Source organism: Corvus cornix, chromosome 1A, assembly GCF_000738735.6.
Source record: "Corvus cornix cornix isolate S_Up_H32 chromosome 1A, ASM73873v5, whole genome shotgun sequence".
In the NCBI taxonomy this organism is placed as follows: domain Eukaryota; kingdom Metazoa; phylum Chordata; class Aves; order Passeriformes; family Corvidae; genus Corvus; species Corvus cornix.
Genome location: NC_047057.1, coordinates 56,033,068 through 56,061,061, shown reverse-complemented (window position 1 = coordinate 56,061,061; position 27,994 = coordinate 56,033,068). Strand labels below are relative to the sequence as shown.

At 44.6% G+C, this 27,994-nt stretch overlaps 1 protein-coding gene across 3 annotated transcripts in view; it reads left to right on the top strand.

The window, feature by feature from the left end:
* The first annotated feature begins 8,817 nt into the window (after positions 1-8,817).
* TMTC1 (transmembrane O-mannosyltransferase targeting cadherins 1) overlaps positions 8,818-27,994 on the top strand; it is a 140,522-nt gene continuing 121,345 nt past the window's right edge. For 2 of the 3 annotated variants that reach the window (XM_039570701.1, XM_039570700.1), the window contains exons 1-5: positions 8,818-8,933; positions 21,512-21,689; positions 23,312-23,385; positions 24,557-24,733; positions 26,649-26,855. In XM_039570701.1, the coding sequence (XP_039426635.1) occupies positions 8,833-8,933; positions 21,512-21,689; positions 23,312-23,385; positions 24,557-24,733; positions 26,649-26,855 (737 nt within the window). In that variant the 5' untranslated portion in view covers positions 8,818-8,832. Of the gene's footprint in view, positions 8,934-9,469; positions 9,778-21,511; positions 21,690-23,311; positions 23,386-24,556; positions 24,734-26,648; positions 26,856-27,994 lie in introns of those variants that run through there. The other variant, XM_039570698.1, reaches the window with a different exon arrangement.

Here is a 27,994-nt window from a genome sequence, read left to right as displayed (position 1 = left end):
AAAACATCAAGGTGGCCACTGGAGAGAGAAAATCTTGCAAAATTTTATGAAGGAAATGAAAATGTGATTCCTGTCAAGTCACCCCTCGTAAGTCCGTCTTTTCTCATCAACATCTTGTACCATGTGATATTCAGAAAAAGTGAAAACACTAGTGGTGGCTATGAACTACTTTTCCCCTCTAATTTTATTTTGCTTCAACTGTCCAGAGAGCAAGACTTTTGGGAGGTATCCAAGACCTCAACATCTAAGGAACCCTTTCTAGAATCTAAATATAATAGCTCTGCCAATTTACCTGACACATGTGGTTATTTCAGTGACAAAGAACTCTGGGACCTTCTAATCCCCTTCTCAAAAAAAAAAAAAAATTCCTCCAGTATCACTTTATTTATCTCCCCAAAATATTTTGGTATGTGGTCTTTGGGAAAATGGCTCATTTAAAATCATTGCTGTAAACTGTTATTGAATGGATGGTGATCCACAGGCTATTCCTTTCATCAAGATGTCACCCACTGTCAGGTCTGACTAATAAGAGTTTATAGACCAGTGATGAGTATAAGCAGTCTCAGTGACATGAATTCAAACTCAGCAGCTCAGCTTACTGCAGCTTAGCATGGATTAATTTCCCATGGCAGACACCAGCCTCATGCCAAAAAAAAGACTAACCCCTATCTTTATGATTTTTCTCTTCTTCACAATTGTCAGTCTATGTAAGTACAGAGATAGCAAGAAACAGGCCCAAATTACAAAGCGTGGATCTCTGCAGCAGTTCTTTGAAGTTGGGCTGTACCTGAGTTTTCCTTTGGGCTCCTCTCCAGTCCTTTCCCTTATGAAAGGATTCATTTTCATGTGTTTTTACCCTCTTCACCAGTAGGTTTGTTTAAGCAGCAGTGATACAAATGAAATTGGCTCTCAGGTAATGAATTTCTTTCTCTCTGTCTTTTCCCAAGGAAGGACTAAGAGTACAGAGGTGAACTGTGGTTTGGTAGAATGCTGTGTTTGCTAGTATTATCTTTTTTGTTTATACTGGAGAGTGTTGGCCTTTTTGCCCTGAGAAGGTGATATTGATGAGGGTCACAAAAATCCTTAGGTCTTGCAGAGAATCACTCATTATTCTTGAAGCAGCTTCCAGGGAAGCTCTGTCTCAGTGTACGTGACCTCTATTCTGCAAAAGAAAAGGTTGCCTTGTGCCTGAGGACAGAGCTGTGGCATGAACTTGGCAGTAGTAAAGATGTGCTGGGCCATGGAGCATCTCTGGAAGCCTCTGGACAGCACACAGGAAAAACTAAGAAGGACCTAGGATGTGTCAGGGAGGTCAGATGAACCTGAGACAGGCCCCTGAATTTGATGTGATGTCCCAGGGATGGAAGAAAGGGGCAGCTGTAATGCGCTAGGAGTGGTCTACTAGAGGTGACAGAAAACCCTGCAGAGAGGCGTTCAGTAACACTGAGTTTGCTAGATTTGCTCCCAAATTGTGACTTGTTTTGGTTTCTATGTGTTCCAGGCTCCAAATGCTGTCCGGAAAGCTTCCAGACTTCTGTTGAGGGATCCTAGGAGCGTTTCAGCTGAACTGCAAATGGCTTTGGGCTTTGGGCTGAAGTCATGGCAAGTTTTGTAAGCTCTAAACTGGTAAAGCTCAGTACCTTGTTTTTTAAACTCTTTAGAGGCTAGAAGTTCTACTGACTGAGAAGAAAGCTGGAGTGGAATCAGGCAGGAGAAATTATCTGAAACACATGAAGAGAGTGAGAGTGCCCATAAGAAAGCAAGCGAGACTCATCTCCTTGGAGAGACTCTGAAAGGAGGGAGTTCTGCAGTCCCCATCAGCAGGAGGAGCTGGAAACGCTGAGCTCACAAGTGTGCACTTGTCATAGGGGAAACTGGGGAAAGTCACATGTATGTCTCCCTAGAGCATGTCAGGAGAGCCAAGAGTTTGCTTTCACTTGGATAAAAGGTGTGTAAGTATTGTTAGAGCACGTGGCTCATAATTCTTTTCATTGCCATATTTGCAGCCCCAGAACTCTGCAGTAACAACGTAACAAATCTCAACGTGAGCTAATGGAAGAGGGAAAGGTGATTTTAGCCAAAACAAAACAGGATTTGCACATGCTCTCACACCCTCATGTGTTCTTCATCCTGTTCCATCCGTGGATTATGATTTATTTTTCTCTCCTTGTCTGGGTGTTTGATGGCTCTAAGCCTGTTCTTTTCTGCCTCTCACCACTTCTTTAGGGCTTTGGTCTATAGTCTGTCCTCTGTTTCACTCTGTTTGCAGTTTAGGGGGGGTCCTGATAAGCTGTACATAGATGTGCTGGCATCTTGATGCCCCAGGTGTCATCCGCACCTGCCTTCTCTGTATCTTCACAGCACTTCTACTGCTCCTTCTGGTGCTTCCACATCTAGATAATCACTTCCATTCAGAATGGGCTTCATATTTTTATTAAAAATTCCTCGAGTATTACAACGTATTTTACCTGTCTGCAGCAGACTCACAGGAGTGCAGGTGACTGCTGAAGAGCAGGGATCACTGGGGAGAGATCCTTTTATCCTACCACCAATCTGAGGGTCGCTTAGATGCATGGTCTGTGGAAACAATGGAGAGGGAAAAGGGAACACAGAAAAGCTACTCCAATCATTCCCAGCTGCCTCCTTCTCCATCCTGCTTCCTCCTGATGCTGCCCCTCTCAATCAGGCTTTCAAATTGCTTCCTCTGAGAAGCTGTACAGGGTTTTACTGCTTTGAGTTTTAACTGATCTATTGGCTGGCTGTTAATTTCTCAAATGCCTTGGGAAAACAGCAGGGACAGAACCATCAAAAGCTGACTGGTGGGATAGCTCCCCAGCCAGCACAGCTGGTTTAGGTTGTTGTGACTGTGCTTGAGGCCTTACCTGTGCTTTAATATAGCCAGAGCTCCTCAGTACACCTCAGTGTGAGAGAACCAGTGAGCAGAAGCAGAGCCCAGAGTGAATGACTGATGCATTGTTTTATCTGGAGTGTTTGTCCAACATAAACACTAGATAGTTAACCTGATTTGAAGTTATTTTATTGTAAAATAAAACTGTAGCTGCTTGCAAAAGTAAAATCCAAAGAAGTAACCTGAAAAAAGATGTCATATTACTTTTGCAGTAGCTTTTATGGAAACTTTCACCCTCCTCAAATTACAGTGACTCCATGTGGCTTATTCTACAACATAGATTTTAGTATTTGTGGTAAAATTTATTCCAGCTGTTGCTAATAATAGAGATATGAATAATATTATTACAGAGAGTCTTGACTGGGCTTGGTGCAGATTTATTAATTTGTAATTTTTCCATCCTGAACCCAAATATTAAAAAATGGATGAAAAGAAAGAAAGGTAATTGCAACTACTGGCTTCTACTTCACCACGATGAAATTGAGCTTGCCCGGTAATCAGAGAATAAATGGAGAGATTTCCTGATTTTATCCAACAGTCTGATTCTATCAGACCTTTTGCAGTGAATGCAATTCAGTCAAATGTAGGGATGCCAGAAGATCTTTTGTATAAATCAGTTACTTTTAGGCTGCTGCATTCTGGCTCAGAGATTCAGAGAAAACAAAACCAACTGAATCTGAATAGGGAACAGACTTGGGGTCTTTAACCTCTGTTTTTATTTTGACATACGGACTTTCAAGAGACAAGTGCAATGGGGAACCTACAGCCAACTCTGAAGCCTGAGTATAGGGTCAAACTAACTGTTCCAGTACAGTCCAAGTTGAAAATGCCTCCTTTATCTCACCAAAATCAGATTCATCTTCCAATTCCAGTGTCTCCCTACAGGAGCAATATGAATCCCAACCACTAAATATTGATCGGAGTTTCTTACCCTGCATTTGACCTCGGCAGCTCAGCATCCAACTTCACAGCCACATGACAGTACACATGTGTCCTTGCACAGCCTCGTGGGAAGCATACGGTGTCTGAGCTACTAATGTCCATTTCTCAGGAAAGCTATCCTCTTTAAACAACTTCTCTCCAGCTGGATTTTCTTTAAACAGCCTCACGCACACTCTGCTTGTACTCAGAAACAATGTTCCAGGAAAAGTGAAAATGTCATCCAGGGCTATGCAATGTAAGTGAAAAAATGTTGGGTCATTTAAGAATCCCTCATTTGCTTATCCAGAAGTGGGCCTATCTTGGGTTGGGTTTTCCCGTTTTAAGTTTTATGGTTCTGAGCCAGTAACTGATTTCCATGAAGTGCATGAAGATATTCAGCTTAAACTGTCTTGTAGTTAATCAGCAATAAACAGATGACTGTTACAAGTGATAACTCTTATGACTCAAGCCCTACTGCCTACACTTTTCCCTTGCTCTGCTGCAATAAAAAAGATCTGTCAGGCAAGGGCAAGGCTGAAGACTTTCTTTGGCTTTGGGAGATTTCTGCAATGCTTCCAGCAGAGGAAAAATGCAGATCCATGCTCAGTAAAGAAAGAAAAATGCTTTTGCTCCTCCACTCCCCATTTCATCATGGGGTTCTGAACACCCAAATCATGCACACAAAAATGGAAAGTACTGATCTCCTTAGCTGATGAGTGAACCTGCTGGAGTGGGCAGTCTCATCTGCCTATGCCATAGTCTGCCTCCTCTCAGTAGATGAAGAATCCAGTTATTCTCATTATTGGGGCTTGTCCCACCTTTGTAATGTCCCTGACCTTTAAACTGAGATGTTCCGTCCACTGTGGGGGTTCAAAGACTCTGTCCAGTCCTGCCCAAAGACTAATGCTTAACTCAGGTCTCTTCAAAGGCAGAAAATGCATTTGTTGTATAAGCTGAAAAAGAGATTCTCTCTAATCCAGTAACAACTATGGCAAGCTTTTTCTGAGCTTGAAATCTCTCATTTTACACAAGCATATGAAACAGGTGACAAATGGATGTGAAAGTGGGTCACAGAGCATTCTGTGTTACTTGCTATCTGTGTCAGGGGTGGGAAATGAGCATCCATGAGGATTCACCAAGCAGTGCTTACCATGTGGTACCTTCTTGTTGATATAACTTTGTAAATACTGGCGGGTTTGAATTTTCAGGACTAATATTTAGCACAGTCTGTGACTGCCATGACGAGAAGGCTTATTAGGGGGTTGTGGGCTGAACTTGAAATACTATATCCTCTTTGAATAGGAGAGGTCATCCTGAGGATATTGGATTTCTTTGTCTCCTAAGGATCACAGGACCAAGGTACTAAGTTTTCCTCTCCTGCTTGTTCTGGCTCTTGGCCACAGCTGGAAGTGAAAGCAAAAACATAGGAACTTTCACTGGGCTTTAGGAAGAATTCACCAAAGAGAAACTCTCTGTCACTTGCATAGATCTAGAAGCAATTTGGTAACATGGAAAAAGGATCATAATTAGGAATTTTCCAGCTAATCTCAGTACAGCCTTTCACCATTGTAGTGCTCCCAGTAACTCCAAAGTGCAAATTCTACTTGACTAAACAGAATTATGCCTGCACTGAACTCCTTGGAAGGGTTCAGGCCCACATGGATTGCTCTCTGTCTCTCCAAAGCTCTTCCAGGACAGGCAGCACACTGGATTTAAGATGCCAAACTCGGTTCGTTTTTAACCATAGGAACATAATCTGTATCCACTGAAGATTCCATGCATGGCAGATACAGAGTTTCATCCTGGGGCAGCTGAAATGAATTGCAGTAACTGACTACAAGCAGAAATCAATTGGACCAGTTACCAAATGACTTAGTTTAAATGTAAAATTATTTGCTCAGACAGCAAGAAACTATTTACATGTGCTACTTTTGAAATTTACCTCTAGCTATGACCATATGGTAATTTAACTTTTAAATTGTATTTACTGCATTTTTATACTTTAATCAGTCAATGCAGAGCTAAACTCTTCAGAACTCTGCGTTTAAGGTTGAGACTCAAAACATTTGCAGTTTCTCTCTGCCTTTGAGCAGTTGCAATTGTCAGATAATAACAGATCAATCAGTGCTCAACCCTTTGAAGTGTATCTGCTCAAATGTGTCTCCTGCCTTGTACAGGCTGCCGTATGTTTTACTCCAAGTGGAGGCTAAACTTTCCTGCTTTAGAAGTAACGAGCTCTGCTCAATTAGCAGAGCAAGGATTTTTTGAGCATCGCACATAATTAGTTTCAAGGTCTCTAGTTTTAACAGCTATTTGTTAATCTTCTTTATATAGCTGGCACAAAACTTGGGATTCAAATACAACGAAGCAGGCAAATATCTGGAGTACTTCAACTACACACAATCCCAGAACTCAGCTTGGCTTTTCTGAGAAGCAATTTGGCTTCACATTTCAGAAGTGATGACATGGTTACTTTAGGTAGAGAAAGAACCAAGGCTTGCAGAAGGAGAAAATACTTCTTATTAGAAAACATATTTTTGGAAGTGGCAAAGCAACTTCAGAGAAAATCATTCCATCACTGTATTCTCTTCTTTCTCTCTCTCTCTTTCCTCTTCCTCTGTGTCTACGCCTGCATATATATGTACAGATCTGACATCCAGAATACAGCAGTGTTCAGTATTTGTTCTTCTGCTCTCTGAATTCTTGCTGCTGTTAGTGTTTTTATGAGTGGACAGGACTTCTAGCAACAGACAACATCTAGAATTCAATCTGTGATGGTGACTGCTGCATGACGACATAGTGTTTCCCTTTGTGGAGAAAGTAGAAGATGATGTGTTTGTATTTCAGCAGGTCTTGGTGTGACGAACAGGAGGTCTACCTCAATGGCTGGCTGGAGCATTTCTTTGTCTCTTTCAGATGTTGGTTTGAGGGAAGAAAGGGAAGAACTGGTCTGTCTTGGAGAAGTGAGAATAGATTTTCTTGTCATATAAGGACTTGGCAAATCAGTGTTAACTACATGTTATGCATAACATTTCAATAAGCACATAAGAAAACAGTTTAAAAATAAATAGGGTTTTTCTCCATTGCAAAGTCTAGGTCTCTGTGCCAGATGAAAGCCAATGGTCAGTGTAGGTGCCCTCCTAAAGAGTGTGAGGGGAAGGAGTCTTGAGTGGGTCAAGACTGCCATCTCTCTCTTTTTGGTGTTAATTGAGCATGGTGGGTTATGGAAGAGAGCAGGATATTGTAGATCTGTATGAGAAGCAATGTTATTTATTCCATAGAGTGTGCCTGTTGTACTATGTGATATTAGATGGCTGTGTATGATACTGTCAGAAGATATTGACAGGAAATTCCTTAATGGGAAAACTATTTTCTATCACCTCTTCATCATTTACTGGTTTAGAACTCTGCATTTTTTGGTGAGCTTTTTGTAAAGAACTAGTTAAGCTCAAGGAGTGGACAGCAGGGCTTGTGACACAGCAGGGACATGTACTACAGTCCTGCATAACAAATGGGGAGACTTGTCCCTGCCCCCGTGCCAAGTTGCCTGATGGCAGCCCTGGGCCCTGTCTTGTGGCAGGAGCAGGCTGCCAGTGGGCTGCCCCGAACCTGTGACGATGGAGAAAAACAGAAGGCTGCAAGACATTGATGAGAAAGGCTGTGTGGACTCTGATCCCTGGAGGTGAAGGACCAGAGGTATGGGAGTCTTGTTGGGAGGGACAGCCTGCTGAGGCTCAGCTGGGCTAGGGGACTGCAGATTTTGTTGAGCTGGGTAGCTTAGAATTTCAAATATTACCTGCAGTCTACTGTAAGGCAATTTCAATTCTTAAGTCTTACACACTGTTTTTGCTTTCATCAACACTACAGTCCATTCTGCTCTATCACCACCCCACCCCCCCCCCCAACCAGTATTTTAATTTATGTCAACCAAAAGTTCTGATTCCTCCTCTTAGGCACGTGTGCAATAGTGAGGTTGTTTCCAGAGCTGCTGGGTCCTTGTGGGCTCTGGTACTTCAGAGCCTCTGGATACCAGGCTGTTTCTCTTCCTGTGCCAATGCATCGACTTTGGAGTCTGGCTTTGCATGCCTAGGCTTTGAAACTCTGGTGAAAATGAAGACCAACACACTATCACGAGTGGTCTCCCATTGCTGATGAAAGCTCTGTGCAGCTAACTGCCTAAATGTCATCAGCTGCTTAAAGACAAAGTTTGAATTAATGGCTCTGATTCTGGTGGAGTTTCCTTCTGTCCCGGATATAAACACACTGTCCTAGTCAGAGTTAACTGTTATTTTTAGCTACAACAAAAGTGCATCTGAAAAGCCTGTTCTGTTGCACTTGGAAAATACCAGATCACTAGAAGTGCCAAATATGCTGGGGGAAAAAGCATTCCTGGAGCGGGCTTGCCCTGGACAGCCTGCATGAACTTTCCAAGGCTTCCGCTCCCCTCTTTTCCCCACACGCAAGCAGGCACGCTCACACGCACACACAGGGAGCAGCTTGGAGCTGCACAGGCTGCTGGTGAGCCCTGCTCAGCGTATCTTTTCTCAAGAACAAATTCAAAGTAAGTCCACTATGTTCATTCACCTATTGAATCAAAGCCTCTTTGCCAAGTGGTGTTATTGCTTTGTTTCGTTATAAACAGGTTTTCTTTAAAGGGTAAAACCCCATTAATGGAGTCCTTGTTTTTCTGGTTTTTGAAAAAAACTATGTAAAAAAACATAGTTCTCATACATGCGTGAATAGATGATCTGACCATAGCCTTTCCTGAAGTTATTGAGGCTTGTCACTAGCACAAGAAAAGTCATCTGTGGGAGGGTATGGACACATTGCAGCTCTCAAATGATTTTGGAAGAGGGACAGGCAATGTACCAGAGTAAAGGAAACAAGTTCTGTAGCACCAAAACGCCTTTTCCTCCAGCAGGACACAGTGGGGGGCTGTTTGGCACAGCCGACGCTGCAGCGTGGAGGACGTGGGCCAGCACTGATGCCGTGGAGCAGCGTGGATGCGGTGCAGCAGCATCGATACCGGATCAGCATGCACGCTGTGGATGCTGTGGAGCGGCGTGGGTGCCGTGGAGCCAGCCGGGATGCTGCCGCTGCTCAGGTGAGCACGGTCACAGGGGAGCCGCGGAGGGGGCTGCCCGCGGGGGTCGGAGGAGGCGCTGGCACCAGGCGGCAGGACAGCCCTGCGCCCGTCTCCCGGGAGAGCAGCGACAGAGGCGACCCGCCCGCTGCAGCGGGACTGCGCTCCCCGCCCCGCAGCGCTCCCCGCCCGCGGGCGGCACGGCCTCGCCTGGCTGCTGCCGTGCCGGGGCGCGTCCCCCTCCCCGGTGTGCGGCGGGGCCACCGCGGGCAGAGCCCACCCCGCCGACGGGCTGAGGAGGTGGCGGCGGTGTGACAGCGCGGCAAGGAGCATGCGTGCGGGAAGGGGCGCGGGGGGGGAGGAGGAGGAGGAAGAGGAGGAGGAGGGATGGCGCGGGGAGGCGGCCGCTGTTTATTTGCAGCCGGGCGGGCTGCGCCTCGGCAGAGCGCGAGTGGCCGGCGGCGGTCCCGCTGCCCGCCCCGCACCATGCGGGCGCCGCTGCCTCCCCGCGCCGCGGCGGCGGCGGAGCCGGGGCAGCCAGCGCGGCGCCCCGCGCCATGGTGACGGGCTCGGCGCGGGGCTCCCGCAGCCGGGACCGAGCCGCGCCGGCCCCCTGCCCGTCGGCGGACGGGCGGCTCGGCGGGGCGGCGGCGGCGGCGGTGCTGGCGGGGCTGTGCGCCCTCTGCTACGGCAACTCCCTGCGGGGCGAGTTCGTGCACGACGACGTCTGGGCCATCGTGAACAACCCCGACGTGCGGGCGGCCGCCCCGGTGTCCGCCGCCTTCGCCAACGACTTCTGGGGCAAGCGCATGGCCGAGAACACCAGCCACAAGTCCTACCGGCCCCTCTGCGTCCTCACCTTCAAGTGAGTGTCCGGCACCGCGGCCGGGCGGGCGGGCGGCTCCTCCTCCGCACGGACCCTCTCCCGGCTCCGTGCTCCGTGCCCGGGCGCGGGGGGCGGCCGGCCCCGGGTGGGGGTCAGGGGGAGCCCCGCGGCCCCGGTCCCGCACCCTCGGCTTCGTGATTCAGCATTTCTGCCTGGAGCTGTGCGGGACGGGGGGCGCCCGGGGGCGAATGGGGGCTCAGCCGCCGGCGGGGTCCCGCGGCCCAGCCCGGGGCAAGTTTGCTAGAGAAGAGGAGGGATGAGGCGCCGCTCCGGGGGAGACCGCCGCTCTCCCGGCAAGTCCCCCGCTTTCCCGGCTGTTTGGGAGCAGGTGGCGCCTCTTCCCCGGGCTGCCGGCGGGATAAAAGGGAAAGCGGAGCGTTTCGGAAAGCGCTTTCGACTGGGGAAGGTGCTCACATGATTTCCCCGTGAGTTCCTCCTGTGCTTTATCTCGAGTACTTTTTCTCCGCGGTTAAGCGATCGTGCCAGAAACTTCCCGCGTTGCGTTTTGAAGCAGACCCATAGTCATCCCCACCTTTGTTCTTAGCGCTAAGTGGAGGGGTCATCCCCGCGGGTACCGCGCCGTTCCGTGCATCTCTCCTGGCAGCTGCCAGCCTCCCGTGTGAGTCACGGAGTTGCAGCCTCCCTGCTCCAGATGTTCTTTCCCTGTGTACCGGGCAGAGTTGTTGAGGAGCAGTTTCGGTTTTACAGGAATAAAGAGAAGTTGAGCAGCAACAAAGTGACAGCTACCTTCGCTAATCCTAGAAAGAAAACTCTCGCCGGCCTCTCTCCCCGAGGAGAAGAATTTGTGGCAAATCAGCTCAGTTACAATCCATACAGTTTGTCATTCTTTCCATTAGCTTGTTGTCTTTTTAATTTATTCTGATGCAACATTAACGATGGTGATATTTAGCACGTTTTAGCATTTAGAAATGATACATGTGTTTGCAGAGAGCGGTGCTGAAGAGCTGATGCTCTGGGATCGGTAGATGCTCATTACAAACCGGCAGGAATTGGGAATAAAGGGTATGGACGCTGGCAAGTCTGCCAGGGGGACGTGTTACCGGTTCCTGGCTCACTCTGCTGATTGAGTAACTCATTAGCACACTGGATATATGAATAGAATTTCACGAATATGTGGAAACTGAGTGTTTCTGTGAAGCCAGAGCAGTTTTGGGAAATGGAACAGCCCTTTGGCACTCCCACAGAGCACTTGCTGCTCTTTGGTTGTAAAGGTGGATTTGGAGCCAAAAGCTGTCTGTATGGGCTGTCTGGGGAAGCAGGGCTGTCTGGGTAAGGCTGGCATGCTTCTGGTAAAGGAAAACTGAATAGATCCTTGTAAACTGGATCCTTTAGAACACGTTTTGTACCTTCTCCTTGAAGGGGGTCTCAGCACATTTCTGTAAAGAACGAAGGGGGAGTAGGTAGTCACAGGCAGAACTGGTGCACACAGAGTGCCTTCTCCGTTGTGTGTCCAGCCAAACTCTTGTAGTTGGGGGGATCCGTGTAATTAATCCATTCCTTCAGCAACACAGCTGGGGGTAATTGGAGAGGGGAGTGAACCTGTGTGTATCACCACTGATCCCCTTGCATACAATTATTTATCAGGGCTGGAGTGCTGGACTTGGCCTCCTAGATCAGGTTGCAGGATTGAGATTGTGATGCTAATGAGCAAAAGAAACTTAAACTTTAATAACAAAATGGAAACTAAATGTTCTAGTTCCCATTTGTATGTATTTGAACTGGTTTTGCCTTTGCTATTTAAAGGGGCGTGTGTGTCAAAAAAGGATGAAGTGCTGTCTCTGCCTAGTCCTTTTTGGAAGGGAAGTGAGACTAATTTTGTGAGCAAGATTTCATCCTCTATGCTTATAATAACCGTACAGCCAAGACATTGGGTCAAAGGCAGAGTCATTTGTTCACCACTTGGCATTGCATTTGGAATAGGGAAGGAATCGTTTATCTTCCCTGGCTGCAGAGGGAGATTATTTCCACTGCATCCCAATTATCCTTCCAGCTTTCCAGTTTCCACATTCTTCCCATTTCATTTCTACCAGTAGGGTGTCAGAGGAAGATGTTAAGAACTGGGTGGAGTGAATCCTCCAAACCCAGTGCTTCCAAAGAAGCCTCGGGCAGCTTTTGCCAAGCGGCACTGAACCTGCGGCTGAGCCGTGTTTTGCCTGCCTGAGCCATCCACCCCTGCCTTGCCCAGCAGGAGGTTGCTGGTTGCTCTCTGCCTTCCTGCAGAAGGAAAAAAGAATTTACCCTGATTCTTGTAAAAAGCTCAGCAGCAACTGATATCTATCAGAATGGAAATGAATGTTGCTAATACTTTTGTTAGAATTTACTCCACCCACTCAGAATACTCGAGAAAATTGTGTGATGTGTGCAGGAAGGAGGGAAGAGAGGACCAAAGTATTCTGGTATCTTTGTTTTTTAGATGTGCTCGTTTTGTTTAATTTATCTTGTGCTAATTTGGTCAAATCTAAGGCATTTTAATAGCAGCATGAATCTTTATATCAGCCTAGTGGCTCTGCTTCTCTTGCATGAAACTTTCATCTGTAAAGGCTTGTTTTGTGTCTTGCTGTACTAAGATTAAAGAATCTGGGAGATCTCCAAACTGCATGTACAGAACAGATGTGAAGGGTGGGCTGAAATTTGTATCTACAGATTCATCAATCTACAGAAACTTTGTCTCTTTTCTGCCTTTTGTGCTTGTGAGTATGAGAGTAAGAGGCAGGACTCAAGATGCCCTGTGGACTTCTCATTAGGCTGAACATATCCTACATATAAGCTACATATTCCTGAAATGACCGCAATTAAAAAAATTTATCACCCGTCTCTCAGAAAAATCTGAAGCAGACATTGCTGAAATTGTGTAACAGTAGTTCAGTGTCCCTGATGAATTGGAAATCATAAGTGACAGTCCTCATTCCACTAGACTAATGCTCTGGAGCCAAACAGTGAAAAGAGCTCAAGTATTTGACATTATTCACACTGGATCTGACAGTATGAATGATCAGAGGAAAAGAAGAGTGGCCCATGTTACTGGAACCATTAAGCAAAACTTAAAATATTCACAGAATTGCTGCACTCTTTTGTGTGGGTTAACATTGGAAGGGGAAAAAAGCCTTCATATGGACTGTTGAATTAAATAATGTTTGCTTTGTGTCTTTGGACTTTACTTATCTTTTCTCTTGACTTCTATAAAATAAAGGAATGTAGATTGAGTTGGTTCAGAAGCATTCCTATTACACATGGGTAACTGTTAGGTGACAGGTCCAGCACAGGAATTGAGATGGTAGGTAGTGGTTTTGCTTAGTCCTTCAGAAGAACTTCATGCTCCCTTCTCCAGCTGCTGTCAGAGGTGTTTACCTGCAGGTAATTTCTTCTCTAAGAAGTGATTCAATATACTTCTTTCTAAAGAAGGCAACTTTTTGGACTCAGAAGATACTATTTTTTTGGTATCTTCCTTACAAAATGTTAAGATGAAAGGTAGAAAAAAAAAAAGAACTGCCAGTTCTGTAATTCACTCAGGATTTTATATTTAAACTGCTTTCTGTCTTACACCTTGCCTCCACTAACAGAAGTTCACTGAATCATTTATTCCCTCAGTAGCACTTAAGTTACTCCTTATTTCCAGTGGTTTTGCAGAAATGTTTCTCAGCTGCTGAAGCAGAAGGTGCAATCCTCAGTGCTGTCTCCCTCCCTCTTTCTCTTTCTGTCTGCCAAATCCCCATTTAGATAGATTCTCCAACCCAGAAACAAACAGGTGATGAAGATTTGGTGTAGTCAGCAGCACAGTGAAGGTGTGCAGTGGTAGAAAATGGTGAGAACGAAGCCTTTCAAATCCCCTGCATGCCAAGATTTAAAGACTTTTAACCAGATATGAGCCACTTGGTTTGCAGGTGGCTGAGAAGTGAAGGCCCTGTGTGCTCAGCCTCCTTGGTGGTGCCGAGGCAGATGCTGGTGAGGGAGGTGCCTCGAGTAACAGCTCACAAGAGACAAAAGGAAAAGGCCATGTGGCCATGACAAAGACTTGGGAGGATGGCATGGCAGGGAAGCACAGCAGACACCTGATCTTCCTCGAAGGAGGTGGGAGTGACTGTTCCGTGGGAATGTGCTTGTCTCCGTGGGAAGGGTGTAAGAGTGTCCACTCCAGCTGCTGCTGGTGGCCTAGGAGGAGAGGAGCTGAAGGGGGAATAAGCTGCAAAAGGGAAGGCAGCTCTCCCGCCAGAAAAGACGTAGACACACAATTTGTGCAGAGAGCCATCCTACTAGTACTCTAGCTGGAAAAAAAAAAAGTGGGAAAAAAATTAAAAAATCTGGGCTGTGCTCAGGTGCACATGCACAATGGATAACCTTCCAGGTCTGCCCACCAAGGCTGCTAGCCAGTGATGGCTTGGGTATGTACCTGCCTGGGAAGTAAATGGGGCCCTTCAGCAGTGGCTCAGTATTCTGGATTGGCACCGAGAGCCTCATGTGAGGCTACCGGTGGCTTTGGATCAAAGCCTTAAGTGGATGTGAGCTTGGGTTAGATTCTATAACTCACTGTCAGCGTTCTGATCTGTCTAGTTGTTTACAGCTGATCCTTCTGTTTTTTCAGCTGTATCAGTGGCATAAGTTTCAAGGACAGGGAGCTGAAGAAAACCAAAACAACCTGGGGAAGGAAAAAAGACCTTACATTTTCTTTGTTACTGATTTAATGCTATATTACAGCTTGACATTGCAGGGTAATATAGTGGAGCTATAATGTGTCAGGTTAAATACACAGTGCACAAGTATTTTCTTCACTCTGTACATCACAATGTTTAAGATTGTGTCAGTATTTCTCTTGTACAGCTTAGTCTACTATTTCTACCCGCGCTGTGGCAGTCACTCTCCACACTGCTACTGTGATACCTGCCATGAAATTGATGCAGTGCTGGTGTAGCCACACTGGATGAGGTGGACTTTGTGAAGAAAAGCAGATGCTCTTGTAAGACTGGTTGTGTTAGAGCTAAAATATACAGACACATCTTTAAGCCCATAAGCTTTTCTTCTGACTCAGAGCAGAATGCCTTGCTGCCATGTAGGTTTTTTCCAAAGCTTGGTGCCTCGAAGCTTGGGTTTTTTTCCCCAGTTCCAAGTGCACAAGAAGTCTCCCTCACAAATGGAACTTTTGTAGCAGGTGTCTGATGTTTATGGTCATTAAGTTTGGGCTGTGTTTCTCTAGGGTTGCTTGCACTCCCTGGAAGGAGGATAGGACTCCCATGAAGGGTTAGGGGAAGCTCCCTGCATAGGGATGGGGAGTGCAGACCTGGCTGGGGGCTCATGCTGTCGTGCTGCTTGAAGCCAAGCCCAGAGATGAGGATTTGCCCAGTAGGAGAGGTGTGTATAAAGCATGTAGGATTCTGCCTTCACATTTTCTCAGTCCTGAATAAAATTTGCCTGTCTCTTGAATGAAAAGCCTTTTATGAGGGAAAGAGTTCTCTAATTCTCCTGAACGACTTGGCTGAGGTGAATGCAGTCATGCTTATCTTTGTTGCTTGCTTTAATGGTGTCTGGTGTCTATTTAACACTTACCAGTTCCTGGGGATTTTCTCTCATCGGGCATTCTGTTCCTCTTGCACCAGTGTCACCCTTAATTTTCTTTGGCCATCTTTTACCTAAAAGACTCAGCTTTTGACCAGCTTTCTTACCCACAGGAGCATCCTTGTCAATACTCTTTAGAGTCCATGGAAATAAAGTGCTCTGGCTGCTGCTGGTTAGCTAAAGGCATTTCTCTGCATTTCCTCACTCTGTTTCTGACTGCTTTCCTGGACTTTCTCTTTATTGTCTCACAGACTTGAAGAAAGAAAGGGAAAAGAAAAAAAGACTGTTCTCTTTTCACTCACTATACCTTTTTTTTTTTTTTTTCTTTTTTCTTTGCTTCTTTATAAGTTAGAATGGCATTTCCTTCACGGTCTTCAGCTTATTTCAAACTTACTTCAAATTTGGTGAAGAACTGTTACATTCAGTTTGAAATACTGTCTTTAGGACTAATAACTTTATACTAGATTTTGGTTACTATTGCTTTCTCTTCTTGATAAGTGACTGTCCTAGCTTGGTTTTTGATCACATCTCATCCCTTTCTTTCTCCACACTCTGATGTATGGCTGCTGAAGAGTTTCATGAGATGTTTGTCTCCTCAGCTCTTGCTGAGATGCTACTTAAGAATAATTTATAAGACAAACTGCATTTTGTTCACTATCTAGATGAAATTACACCTGGTTTGTCAGTTTGCTTGCCATCAGCTGGGTTTTTTTCTTCTCTAGTTTTCCAAGGCTGCTTGTGGAGGCAAAGTGTGAGTGGTGCTCTTGTTATTCATAACACAGGAATGATCATCAAATCACAGTTTCTGGGGTTTCACTAGAAAATTCTGCCGTGGCACATTTGCCACTTTCAAGGTGCTGCTTCTTCCCAGTCTAATTGTGTCTTCTGTGTTCTTTTCCTACCCGTGCTGGAAAGCAATAACCTGCTTTGAATGCCTGCACTTAACTAGTGCTCTTGTAAGTGATGACTTCTATTCTCTGAGGGAATTGCTGTAGCTTGGGAATTGATATGGCCTCTGTCTTCTCACCCTTTGCCATTATAGCAACTCAAGGACCAAACCATTTAAGCCTTAGTGTCCATATAATTCTTAGGCATTGTACTGTACTATGGAAAGATTATCAGCACAAATCAGCACGAAGTGCTGTTGCACTTTGTGGTGGAAACTGGCCATTGCACGAACACCACTGCAAAGGGGCTTATTTTCTGTTTACTGCTGCAGGTTTTTCATTAATCTTTGAGCTGTTTCCACATACAGCTTTAACCATTATTGCCACTGCTGCAGCTGCACCTCTTTTGGAGTGCAAATGCTCACTTTCCTGGCACGCAGTACATGCATCTGTGGAGTTTATCAGGAGATTCCACCATGCGCTGAAAGCGGGTATTACTTTGCATAAAGTTTGCCATATTTAGCACACAATTTGAACAGGAAAAGATCATCACAGGAAACTTAATCCATCCTTATATATTAGATTAATTTATATAAATCTGCATATGAGCCTTCCTTTATAAAAACTGGGGGTGGGTTTATGAGGTGTGGGATGCTCTGAGACTTTCCATTAAGTGTTACTTGCTATAACAAGCTACCATTATTATCCTATGCATTTCTATTTCATAACATGTTGTGTTTCATTGTTAGTCTTTTGAAAATAATAAAACAGATTAAACTAAACAAGAGCTGCCTAGGGATAATAACAAAGTCTAAAAAAAGAGAAACTCTCCAATTATGGTTTACAATATTAATAAATCATAAGAGGCCTTAAAAAAGGTTGAATGAGTCTTCATGTGTACAAGTGAATGAAAAGCACTATTTTAGAGCCTGGGGGTGGGGTGCTGGTGATTATATACTGTAACTGGATATGTATGGGATTTGTCTGTGAGCATGTGCTCGTGCAGCATAGACTCCTCTGGTTCTGCGTCTGTGAGGATGAAGTCACTGAGTCCCACTCCATTTCCAGGCCCTCTTTGTGGGGAATTGCTTACCCAGAATGGATGTGTCCCTGTCTGATAGCTTCTCCAGAGGGCAAATGGTTACCTGGGCATGCTGACAGAGGTTACTTTTAAGAGACAGAATGATTTCCTTTCTTTTTGAGAGCTGTTGTACAGGCTCTACTCAGTGAACCTTCAGCAGCTGGTGCCTGTGGAAGTCTCTCTTTCTGAGAATGAAGCTGTGTAATTCCTTTTCCTAGAGTGGATGGTGGAAGAATGGTAGAAAAACTACTGCAGGTGGCAAGGCAAGCTATACTATTCCACTGTTCCTGGAAAACATCCATTAGCCTTAAAAAATCAAGGGATTTCTTAATTTTGGTGTACCTCCTGCATGGGCATGTAGTTTGGGCAGTGCTCTGCCTTGGGTGTGACATGCTGTGCCACACATGCTGCAACACTGGGGCCCAAAAAGAGTGTTGAGTCTTGGCTTGAATCTGTGTTTCAGCACAGCCTCTCTGTCCTGATGGGACATGTGATCAGTGCTGAGATTTCTGTAGTCAGTTCTTATTTTGGTGGTGGCGGGGGGATGCTGGTCAACTCTATTAGAAGATACCTGTCAATGTCACCTAGTACTGAGAGACTTCTCTTTGGTGTACATGCTCTTCTCCTTCTTTCCCCTGGGTCTTCTGAGGGCCTTTGCATTTGAACTGCCATTTGCCATTTTGCCCGAGGTTTAGCAGAACTCTGCTTCCAGGGACTCGTCCAGCAGAGATGTTAGAGCAATAAAAACTCTTCTCCAAGTGTTTCACGGGTGGCTCCTCTGAGGAAAGACCTCCATGTCTGAGATGGTTGTATCTCCTCTTTCAAGGGTCTCCATTCCTAGGAGCGACATCACTTGCTGTGTTCAGCCCCAGATCTTTAGGATGCAGTTTGCAAACACATCTCTGTTTTGAGGAGCAGCCTGTTCAAGCAGCCTGGCCAGCCCACAGTATCTCCTCTCCTCCCTGTGTGCTCTACCAAGGCCATAAGATATATCTGACAAATTGTGCTTTAGCTCAGACAGAAGCTATGATCTTCATGAAGAAATGGCTAAGGTCTTCCAGCCCACTTGATACAATTTTCCCCATTTGTGGGGCAGTAAGAGTATGGAAATACGAGGACAACACCACCCTCACCTCCCTCCAGTGGAGTACAGTTTTTGCTTGCCAAAACTTCTGTTTATGAACATTATGTTGGAGAAAGACCACTTCTTCCTTAAGTTTGAGATTCCTATCTCTTTTTTATTTCCATTGTTTGCTGAAGAGTCTGCTGTGTATAATTGCTGCATGCTGCTGCCAGTAAACAAGACTGACTCTCTCTGTTAGGGTATTAAAGATTAAGAGGGGAGAAGTAATATTTTATTTACCCATCCCCTTCTGCTCCCTTGCCCAGGAGTTCCTCCACAGTTCCTCTGTGGTGGAGCAAATTTGGCGTTCCATGGTAGGCTGCCTTTTGTCCCCCATGGGTGTGTGAGCTGGGGAGTTTTGCAAAGGTCTTGTGACTTGGATTAGAGCTGTTTGAAGACCCAGACTTGCTCACCCGTTTGACATACAATAAATTTAACCACTGCTAATGTTTCAACATCATTCTGCTGGGATTGTTTCAGGACAAAAGAATGTTTCCTTCATTGCCATGTGGCCTAATTTCTTATGACAAAGAGCTTTAGCAGCAAAAAGCACTGGTGTGAATATAGCACCTGCACACACTCACGTTTAGTGTTCATGGACCACCAAAGATGGTATTTAAAACATACTTGCAGCCTGATTTTGCTGTTTAATGGAAGAGTTACCTGAATAATGTAGTATTATGTTTGTGTTTTGTTCTGCTGTTTTTTATTTATTTAAAGAACGCACGGGGGAACAGCCAAGCTGCGAGGCTGATGCTTTTACAGAGCTGTTTTTAATAATTTGCATCAGGTAACTCACAGCTTACAAGCCTCATTGACTTGATGTTCACCCTAAGAAGGGGCCTGAAGAGCACACCCTGCCTTTGGGATAGGGGACCTGATGGGGGCAAGAAGATCCCTTGCCTACAAAGTTCTGCCTCTCCTGCCAGCAGACCTATTTTGCAGGATGGGAAGCGGTCAGATGTGATCTATGGAAATTAATAGTAGATTTTTCAAGAATATTGTCAGGTATCATAGGTTTGGTGATTGGTTCTCACAACTTGGCCAATCTCTCCCATTTTGGTGTATGAGTTCATATTACCTGATATCCTGAGCACTTGCCCTCACCTGCCTTCATCTGCTTTCTCCAGAAATCAGGTTGCCAGATCACAACTTTGGCATTTGAGGGGGAGCAGTGGATTGTGCTCCAGCTGATTTGCAGCCAGAAATTATTCATTTGTATAAAGAATGTGTCCTGCAGAGGGTCCCTGCCATTGTGTACATCTGCAGGTGTCTTGGAGTGAGCTGTGGCTCCTTTAGGGCAGGGTGGCCCTGTGCTGCCCCTTGCTCCCCTCAGCATGCTGAAAACAAGATTCAGGCCTGGGGGTTCCCACTGCTGCAGCGTATTTGCAGCTGAAACTCTGGCTGGATATCTGTTACTGCCATTTGTTGTGGTTTGTCATTCAGTGCTGGTAGAAATAAGGGAAAGTGATGGATGTTGGTGCCCTGAAGTGGCTTGCAGGAGAAATGGGATAAAAAAAGAAAAAACCTCAGACTCTTCATGTATTCTTGAATCACGCAGACTGATGTCTTGTCAAAATGTAACTGCATCAACCCATACTTCAAAGTGAAAGGTCAAGTCATGCCAAAATCTCACATTCTGCGAACTCTCTGGGTTTCATCTGTTACCTCCACAAACACTCCAGTGGGAGCAGAGCAGGAATGCACAAGTAAAACTGTTGGTCTGGTAAAGTTAGACTGACCTGGAAAATTCAACCCAGGACAGCTAGCACGTCCTTGCTTATGAATAAGAAATATAGGGAGTTATTTAGAAAAAAAAAGCTGTCTGGCTCTCACAGACCTCTTCACACCTCCTCTGTCTCACAAAAAATACCTAAGGTGTTTTTTTATAGTAGCAACAGCTCAGTGGCCTTGCTGTTGCATCGTGCTTGTCATGGGAGACCTGGAGTCTCTTAGTAACAACAGGAAGGATTATTGACCCTATAGCATATTTACAACTGCATGTAAAATATTTAGATTGAGTCTTCTTTTCACTGGTTATCTTGTCGTTTGTGTAAAAAAAAAAAAAGCCCTTCACCATTAGTTAAAGGACATTTTTCCAGATTCTTTGCTCTTATATGGAGTCTTCCCTAGATAGACACCATGTGTATGTGTGTATATTTGTGTGAGTGTATATATACATATATATATATCTGTCCATCTGTACAGATGTTGTTAATACTAAAGAGAATTATCTTCAACTGCATGTAAGGCAAAGCTTGTCAGCAGCTGTTAAGCAAGCTGGCTGTAAAAAACAGTGACCAGAAGAATGTGTTAATACACGCTGTCAAATAAATGTCATAACAGCTTGTTACATTTTATTTTATTTTAATGATCAACACAAATAATAAACCCTAATTGTCTCACTGAGTCTAGGGTGATGTTAGCTAACTTATCTTTGCTATCAATGTCCTTACAAAAATGATGCAAACTATTAGACAAGCTTCTTTATGCCAGTAAGGCATTTAAATACAGGCTTAACCTTCAGTGTGTGGCACTATTTTGAAAGTTAAATGGGAATAAACGCTCATGTTATGCCAAGCAGATGCTCCAGTGCTTTACCAAGTCCTTGTCTTGGCTGTTCCTGGGCAAAAACATCTATTCTAGAGCAGAAAATAACTACCCATATTGTATAGCTGCCACATGGCCAACAGAGCCACAGAAGGTGCCAACAGGGAAATAGGACGAGTGCCGTGGTGTTGGCCAGGGTGATTTGCTGCTAAGGAAGCACAGGCATGGTCTCACTGCAGTAAACTGCGCTGGGAGGGCACAGGACTCTCTCATCTCTGTCAAAAAGGTTGCCAAACACAACCACATAATATAAAAATTGGGGAAATAGTTTCTCTTTAATCAGATAAACCAGAAGTTTAGAGTGATTTTCAGTAATTAGTTTAATAGCACTAACATTAGATGGCTGCAAATGGGGCAAAAGGCATAATTTAGAGTATTTGAAAGATGTCTTGCTATTGCAAGACCTCTCAAATCTAGTAATGGTTTTGTTTTGTTTCCTTATAGATTGAACATATTGCTGGCTGGCATGAACCCCTTCTATTTCCATGCAGTGAATGTAATTTTACACTGTCTGGTGACTCTTGTGCTGATGTATACTTGTGACAAAGCTGTGTTCAAGGACTGTCGACTTGCCTTTGTCACGGCGCTGTTCTTCGCTGTGCATCCCATTCACACCGAGGCTGTAAGTATGTGCCACCAAAGCTAAAAATAAACTCATTCTTCAAAATTTTAGGGTTTTTTTTAAGGAAATCTCTGAGTCATACAGAATGTTGTACTTGTGATTTTTTGCTGTGGGGTAGCAAAGGTGAGAATGTACTCTATTTAAAATAATTTGCAGGGGTCATTAGGAAAAAAGTGTATTAATACTTGCGGTCTTTGTGCTCTGGCACTGAATTCCAAATGATGGTCCTAATCAGCCATGCTGGGAATAAATGGACAGTCGTGAGTCTTCTGAATCCAGAGACCTCAGTGAGGCTGTGCTCTCCTGCTGGGGTATTGTTGCATGCCTTCAGTCATCTCCTATAGCCATCAATTTTAGGGAGAAAAAGTGAAGGGAGCATTAGTGTGTATTCTGGACGAGCCCTCTCAGACAGAGGTGATGTGACCCATGGATTAATTTATATTTATTTCAATTAAAAGCTCGGAGAATCATCTTCAGAAAAGAAGTTGTTAACGAACACCAGCATAAGTTTACAGAGCAACAGCTCATATTGGGCATCTTTCCCTTCATTATAAGGAAACATTTAAAGACATAGTCATTCCAAAGCTGCAGTCTGTTAGCACGAGGAGACACTTCTGTAGCTACAAGGAGTCTTGCTGCCTTTGAGAAGGAGAGGCAATGTCCAGTTCTCCACACTGTAAAATAGAAGTACACTTATTAGCTGAGATACCACTGACATCACACTACTCTCATTCCAAGCCTTTGTAAATGAGGGAGGGAAACAGCTCCTGTGGCTGAGAACTTTTGAGGAGAGATTACCTTAATAACAAAAAGCCACAAGCTTTGGAGTTGCTCCCTGTGCTGCGTGTGTGAACTAATCAGCTAGGCTCCCTTTGATAATACAGCTTTATATTTTAAGGGAGGTTTTAGAAGAGGCACTCTTGGAATTTATTTTTGTCTGGGTTAGAACTTTAAAAGGTTAAAATAAATGCCAGAGCTCGGAATATAACTTAATTATGTAATCTCAAAAGGGGTGAAATTTCAAAGGGTCTTTTATTTGCTTTATGGGTGATTTTTAGATCTGTATGAAATAGGATATTGAAATAACTGTAAAAAAGAGTATTTATCCATTCTTCTTCAGTATTCCCTTTTTTATAATAAGATTTTGTTAATTAATATGTAGAAAAAACTCTCACAAACTCAGATTGTTCAGGAGCAATAAGTTCTATAACACTATCCCTTTTTGGTGATAAAGTTCATTCAAATGTTACTTATTATATGTCTTTAACAAATTTCAGTACTGGGAGTTGGATACCTTTCTCATCTAAGCCTTATTATACAAAATTAAAGCAGATCCCTAAAATTGGCATTTTCTGTGTAATTGTATTAGTATTTTATTGCGTAAAGAATGACTTTACTGTTGGCTTACTCATTTGTTTTGCCAAGTATGCAAAGAAATGCAGCAGACAAAACTGAGTGTATCCTACACTATCCAAGTAACATTTTGCTGTGCTGGGGGAGGATAACACTGAAAGGTCAAAAGCTTAAAATAGTAGCAGTGAGCATGGATTGTGGAGGCAGTCACTGAGTGTTTTAACATTTTTAGATGTGTTTTTACACCTGTGTGTCTCTTTTCGTTTCAGGTAACAGGTATAGTAGGCAGAGCAGATGTCCTTGCCTGTCTACTCTTTCTGTTGGCTTTTCTCTCCTATAATAGGTATGTGATAACACTGTGAGATCCTCTCATCTGAGGAGGGGAGTAAAGGCAAACCTGTCAGTGTTTGATGGTTGTTGGCAGAGGTCCTTCCCACAGCACTGCTGCGTGGAAGCGTCCTGGCCCCTGCTTGCAGCCATGGTGATGCTTGTGAGAACAAAAAAACATAAAACCAGAAGTCAACATTGACAATCCCTCTTCCATTGACATTGCAGCTGACCACACACCAGAGGAGGGCTTGTAAAACTTATAAAGAAATGCTTTCAATGGAAGGCAAATTGTCTGTATGCAGGGTGAAGAACAGACAGACACATGCCTGCCTTTCAAATGCTTGCTGTGGCTGTGGGACTCTGGAGCACCTGGTCTGGGAGAGTTAAGGAGTGTGTCTAGACCATTAGTCATCCTTTTCAGATGAAAACTTGGCACTGCTTGCTGCTCTGTGTTCTAAAACTGTAACTGAACAAGTATAGGTACAGAAATAGCTGACTTGGATGGGATTTCTGCACCTTTTGCATTTATTTGCAGTTAGAAATAACATTGCTTGCAGTCAGAAATAGCACCATGTCATCACAGCCATGGGGAAAAACTGCTTATATCCCTCTGGGGCTGTGTGCTACAAACCCACAATGCTGTTTTCTTCAGAAGGTTTCGAAGGTGTGAAACTGGTACTGACCCCGTAGGAACCTGCCTGTTTGGTTTTGGTTCTTTCCTACCTTCTCCCCTGTGACAGAGGCTTGCTGCCCAGTCTGTTAATGATTAGGACACATCTCTGACTCAGGAGAGTGTGGGTGGGATGAAGGAATTTTTGCTTGCGTAGTGCTTTTGGTCCCATAAGGAGAATTAAGCATGTGTGTTCCACGTGACAGAAAGCAGGTGTTTTTTCTGCCTTCTCTGTACTTACTCTGCTTTCCTCTGACTGTTTCAAGTCTACTTTATTTTTCTGCTTGTCTTTTTTCCCCCTCTTGTGCACCAAGAATTCGAGCAGCTCCCTATATTTGTGTCTTTCCTTCCTGTCCTGTGTCTAAGCCTTAAATCATCTTAGATTGTTCATGTCTTAACATGTTTGTGTCAGCCATCTTAAGGCATTAAGGAAAAGTGTCTCAGTATTCGTGTGACTGTAGTAAACATGAAAAACAGAGCAGTTGAGATATTTTATGTCAATTCTGTTTTTCAGGAGTGTGGATCAGCTTTATGTTGGGGAACATTTCCCTCCCACTGCCTCCCCATTCTTTTTGCTGCTTAGTTTATTCCTTGGGACGTGTGCAATGCTGGTGAAAGAAACTGGAGTCACTGTGTTTGGTGTGTGCTTGGTTTATGACTTCTTTTCCCTCTCCTACAATGGACTCAAATTGTAAGTAACTTGTTATGCTCACGTTAAGCGTTATGTGCTTTTCAAGTGTTTTCACCTGTTGAGTCTAAAATATGTATGATTATCATATAGAGCACTGGGGGAGCTGGACTTGCCCTGCTGAATTAGATGGTCCACAAATTTGGAGGGCACCACGATTTCATTCTGTGGTTTTGGGTTTTTGTGTTTTGTTTTATTGTTTTCAAGTTTTTTTGTTGCTCTCTTGCTACCTGATAACTTCTGTTGGGTAAATAGACCCGATGTGAAGAACTGATCCCTAAAATTCTGAATTCACCCAGGCAAGACTAACATTTATTTTTAGTGTGGGAGTTCTGACTGAAGCATCAACATCTTAAAATTTCCCTGGCTTAACTCTTTCCATTCACAGTGTCTGCTTGATTATTCAGTTCCAATGCCATGGGTTTAGAAGTATTGTATGATGTTTAGTAGTGAAACCAGGTTTGATATTTTTTCCGTCCTTTCAGAATGGAAAAAGGGGGAAAATACCCATCCAGTTCTGGTTGGAATAATTAACAGCTCTCAGCAGCTACTGGAGAAAAATTAAATACTTTGAAGTTTGTATCCCTCACCCACTATGTCAAATAACTGCCATTTTCCATCTCCTTTCAAAGTCAGAAGTCTTGTTTTATTAGAAGCTGTTTTTTATCAATTTCTCTCCCAAAACATCCCTGGTGCAGATTTGTGAATGAACATAAGAGCTCACTGCTACTGGGAATGGGAGGTCTCACTCCTCATATCATTTATTGTGTTTCCACTGGTGCTGCCCCACCAGCTCTGGAACCTGTCACACCCTGCATGAGCTCGTGTGTATCTGGGTTATAAAAAGGACACTGAATTTGTGTTTCAGCAGTGAATTAAGTGAACAGAGCTGGCACAAGGCAAGAGCAGCAACTGCAGGGAGGAGAAAGGGGACTCCCAGGAGTATCCTGGCTTCCCTCCCTTTGTGGCCCTTTCTCTAGCCCCTAATGGGGATAGACCATGCCCTCTGGCAGCAACAGCAATCAGCGGGCAGGTACAATGGATCGGCAGGGGATTCCTCCTCTTTTCACTGGATAAGTAGTTCTTAGTGGTGTGACTGGTGGGCAAGTAGCCAGGGAGATTTCTGGGGACTGACAGCCAGCTTGCCGGTTAACACTTGCATTTACAGCCTGACAGGCCTGTTTTAGGAGCTGCCTGGCTAAAGGGAACACAACTGTTAATTAACTGGAGGAAAATCTGTGCCTTCCTCCTCCCTCCTTTCCTCAGTCTCCCCCTTCCCACAGCCCACATAAATAAAAGCTTGACTTCTTCAAGCTATTTTTTTGTTTTAGTGGTGGCCAGTTGCCCAGATGTGGCACTATTTAGCTTGTAGGAATGAAGCTTTTTAGCCCAGATGTGCTGTATTCTCATGTCTTCTCTTGTTGCTCGTATTGTGCATTTATCTCTCTGTTTGTGATGCTCAAGATTTTATGAGTGTATTTGAATTTAAGGGGCAGGAGAAAACAAACAGTCTACTACGTGTTGCTGAAAACTTACCTGCTCCTTCTTCCAACCTGTACAGATTTGTTTTCTGTTTAAAAGTGGTGGGACATCATTTGTTTTCTGGAGCAAAAAATTAGGAATGACAGCACAGTGCTTCCCATCTTAACAGAGGTCCAGAGAACAGCTTGATACAGGAGTGCTCATCTTCTGTTGCTGTCAAGTCTCTTCCTCTAGATCTAATTAGGAACTAATAAATACTGTCCTCTCAGCACACAAAAACTTTGTTTTGGATTAAAGAAATGTTGTCTGTTGTAGTTTGATACCACGTTGTGCCGATTCCATAATGTTCAACCTTTTGATAAGTGAAACTGCAACAAACTAAAAATCCTTAAATGCTTTTCTTTCCCCTTTCCCTTCTTTTTCTCCCTTTTCTCAGGAGAAACGGGGGCATTCCCCAGAGGCCTGCCCGGCCGCCCGTGGCCTCTCGGTGTGGCTCTCCGCAGGTGCCCCTGTCGGGCCGGGAGAACGGGAAGCAGCGCTTTGCTCACCGGGGTGCCTGGAGCTCCTGCCACCCGGCATCGCCCGAGGAGCAGCCGAGCAGGGGCCTGGCCGTGCCCAGCAGAGCCATGTGGGCCATTCGGAGGTACTGCTGCCTACTCCCGCTCCATTCCAGTGTACTTTGCAGCTGCCTTAAGATGTCGACTCGCTCACTTTGTTTTAGCCATTTTTATCCTGAAATTGCTGTGATTTTTCTTGTGCTGCTGGAGAGGGAAGACAGGAGGAGGTGGAAGGAGGGTTAAGGGAAAAATGAGGAGAATATCTGAGGACTTGTCAGTGTTTTTGTTCTTTGATACTTGTATTTGTCTCTGTTTTCCCTAATGGATAGTATCACAGAATTCTCTAGAAAAGACCTCTAAGATTATCAAGTCCAGCCATTACCCCAGCACTGCCAAGCCCACCACTAAACTATGTCCCTAAGTGCTGCATCTACATGTCTTTTAAACGCTTCAGTGATGGTGACTCCACTGCTTCCCTGGGCAGTCTGTTGTTGACAACCCTTTCAGTGAAGAAAATGTTCCTAATATCCAATTTAAGACTTCCCTGGCACAACTTGAGGCCATTTCCTCTTATCCTATTGCTTGTTACTTGGGAGAATAGACTGATGCCCACAACAGGGGACAGGAGGTTATCAATATAAAAAAATACCTCCTGTCTTGCTTCATGATCTTGTTCCTTGTTTCTTCTACTCATGTTTCTTCCTTTCTTCCTACTGCTCCTTTCTCCCCTCCTTTGCTTTGTGCTTTTTCCAGACACCCTCCCTCTTGCCCCCGCTTTTGGGAACATCCCTTTCTTACACAAGGGGAAAGCCTCTAGTTTGCCAGCCTCTTCAGGAGAGGCTGCAGAAGTTGTGTTGGAGAGCCCATGCACGTGGGATGGCTTCAGAGTGAGCTCCTCCACGCTGCCAATTGGCATTTGCTTCTTGGCAGCTGCCTCTTCAAGTGTTGTGAAGGATTTCTGCACATGGCAAATCAAGCCCTGCATATACATAGCTACTTTCTGTTTGAAAAGGGGCTCTCTGGTGGTGTAAGCTGCTCAGCTGCTCTCTTCTCAAGTGACTGACTGTGTACAACACACTTGCAACAACTTGCTGTGTGAGGGTTAGCCGTGGGATGCCCAAAGTGGAGCTGGCTTGGTCCCAGTGGCTGAGAGGAAAGTGTGCCTGTGAGAGCTGTGCTGTTGACATATTATATGATATGAAATAGGAAGAACTCAAGACAATTT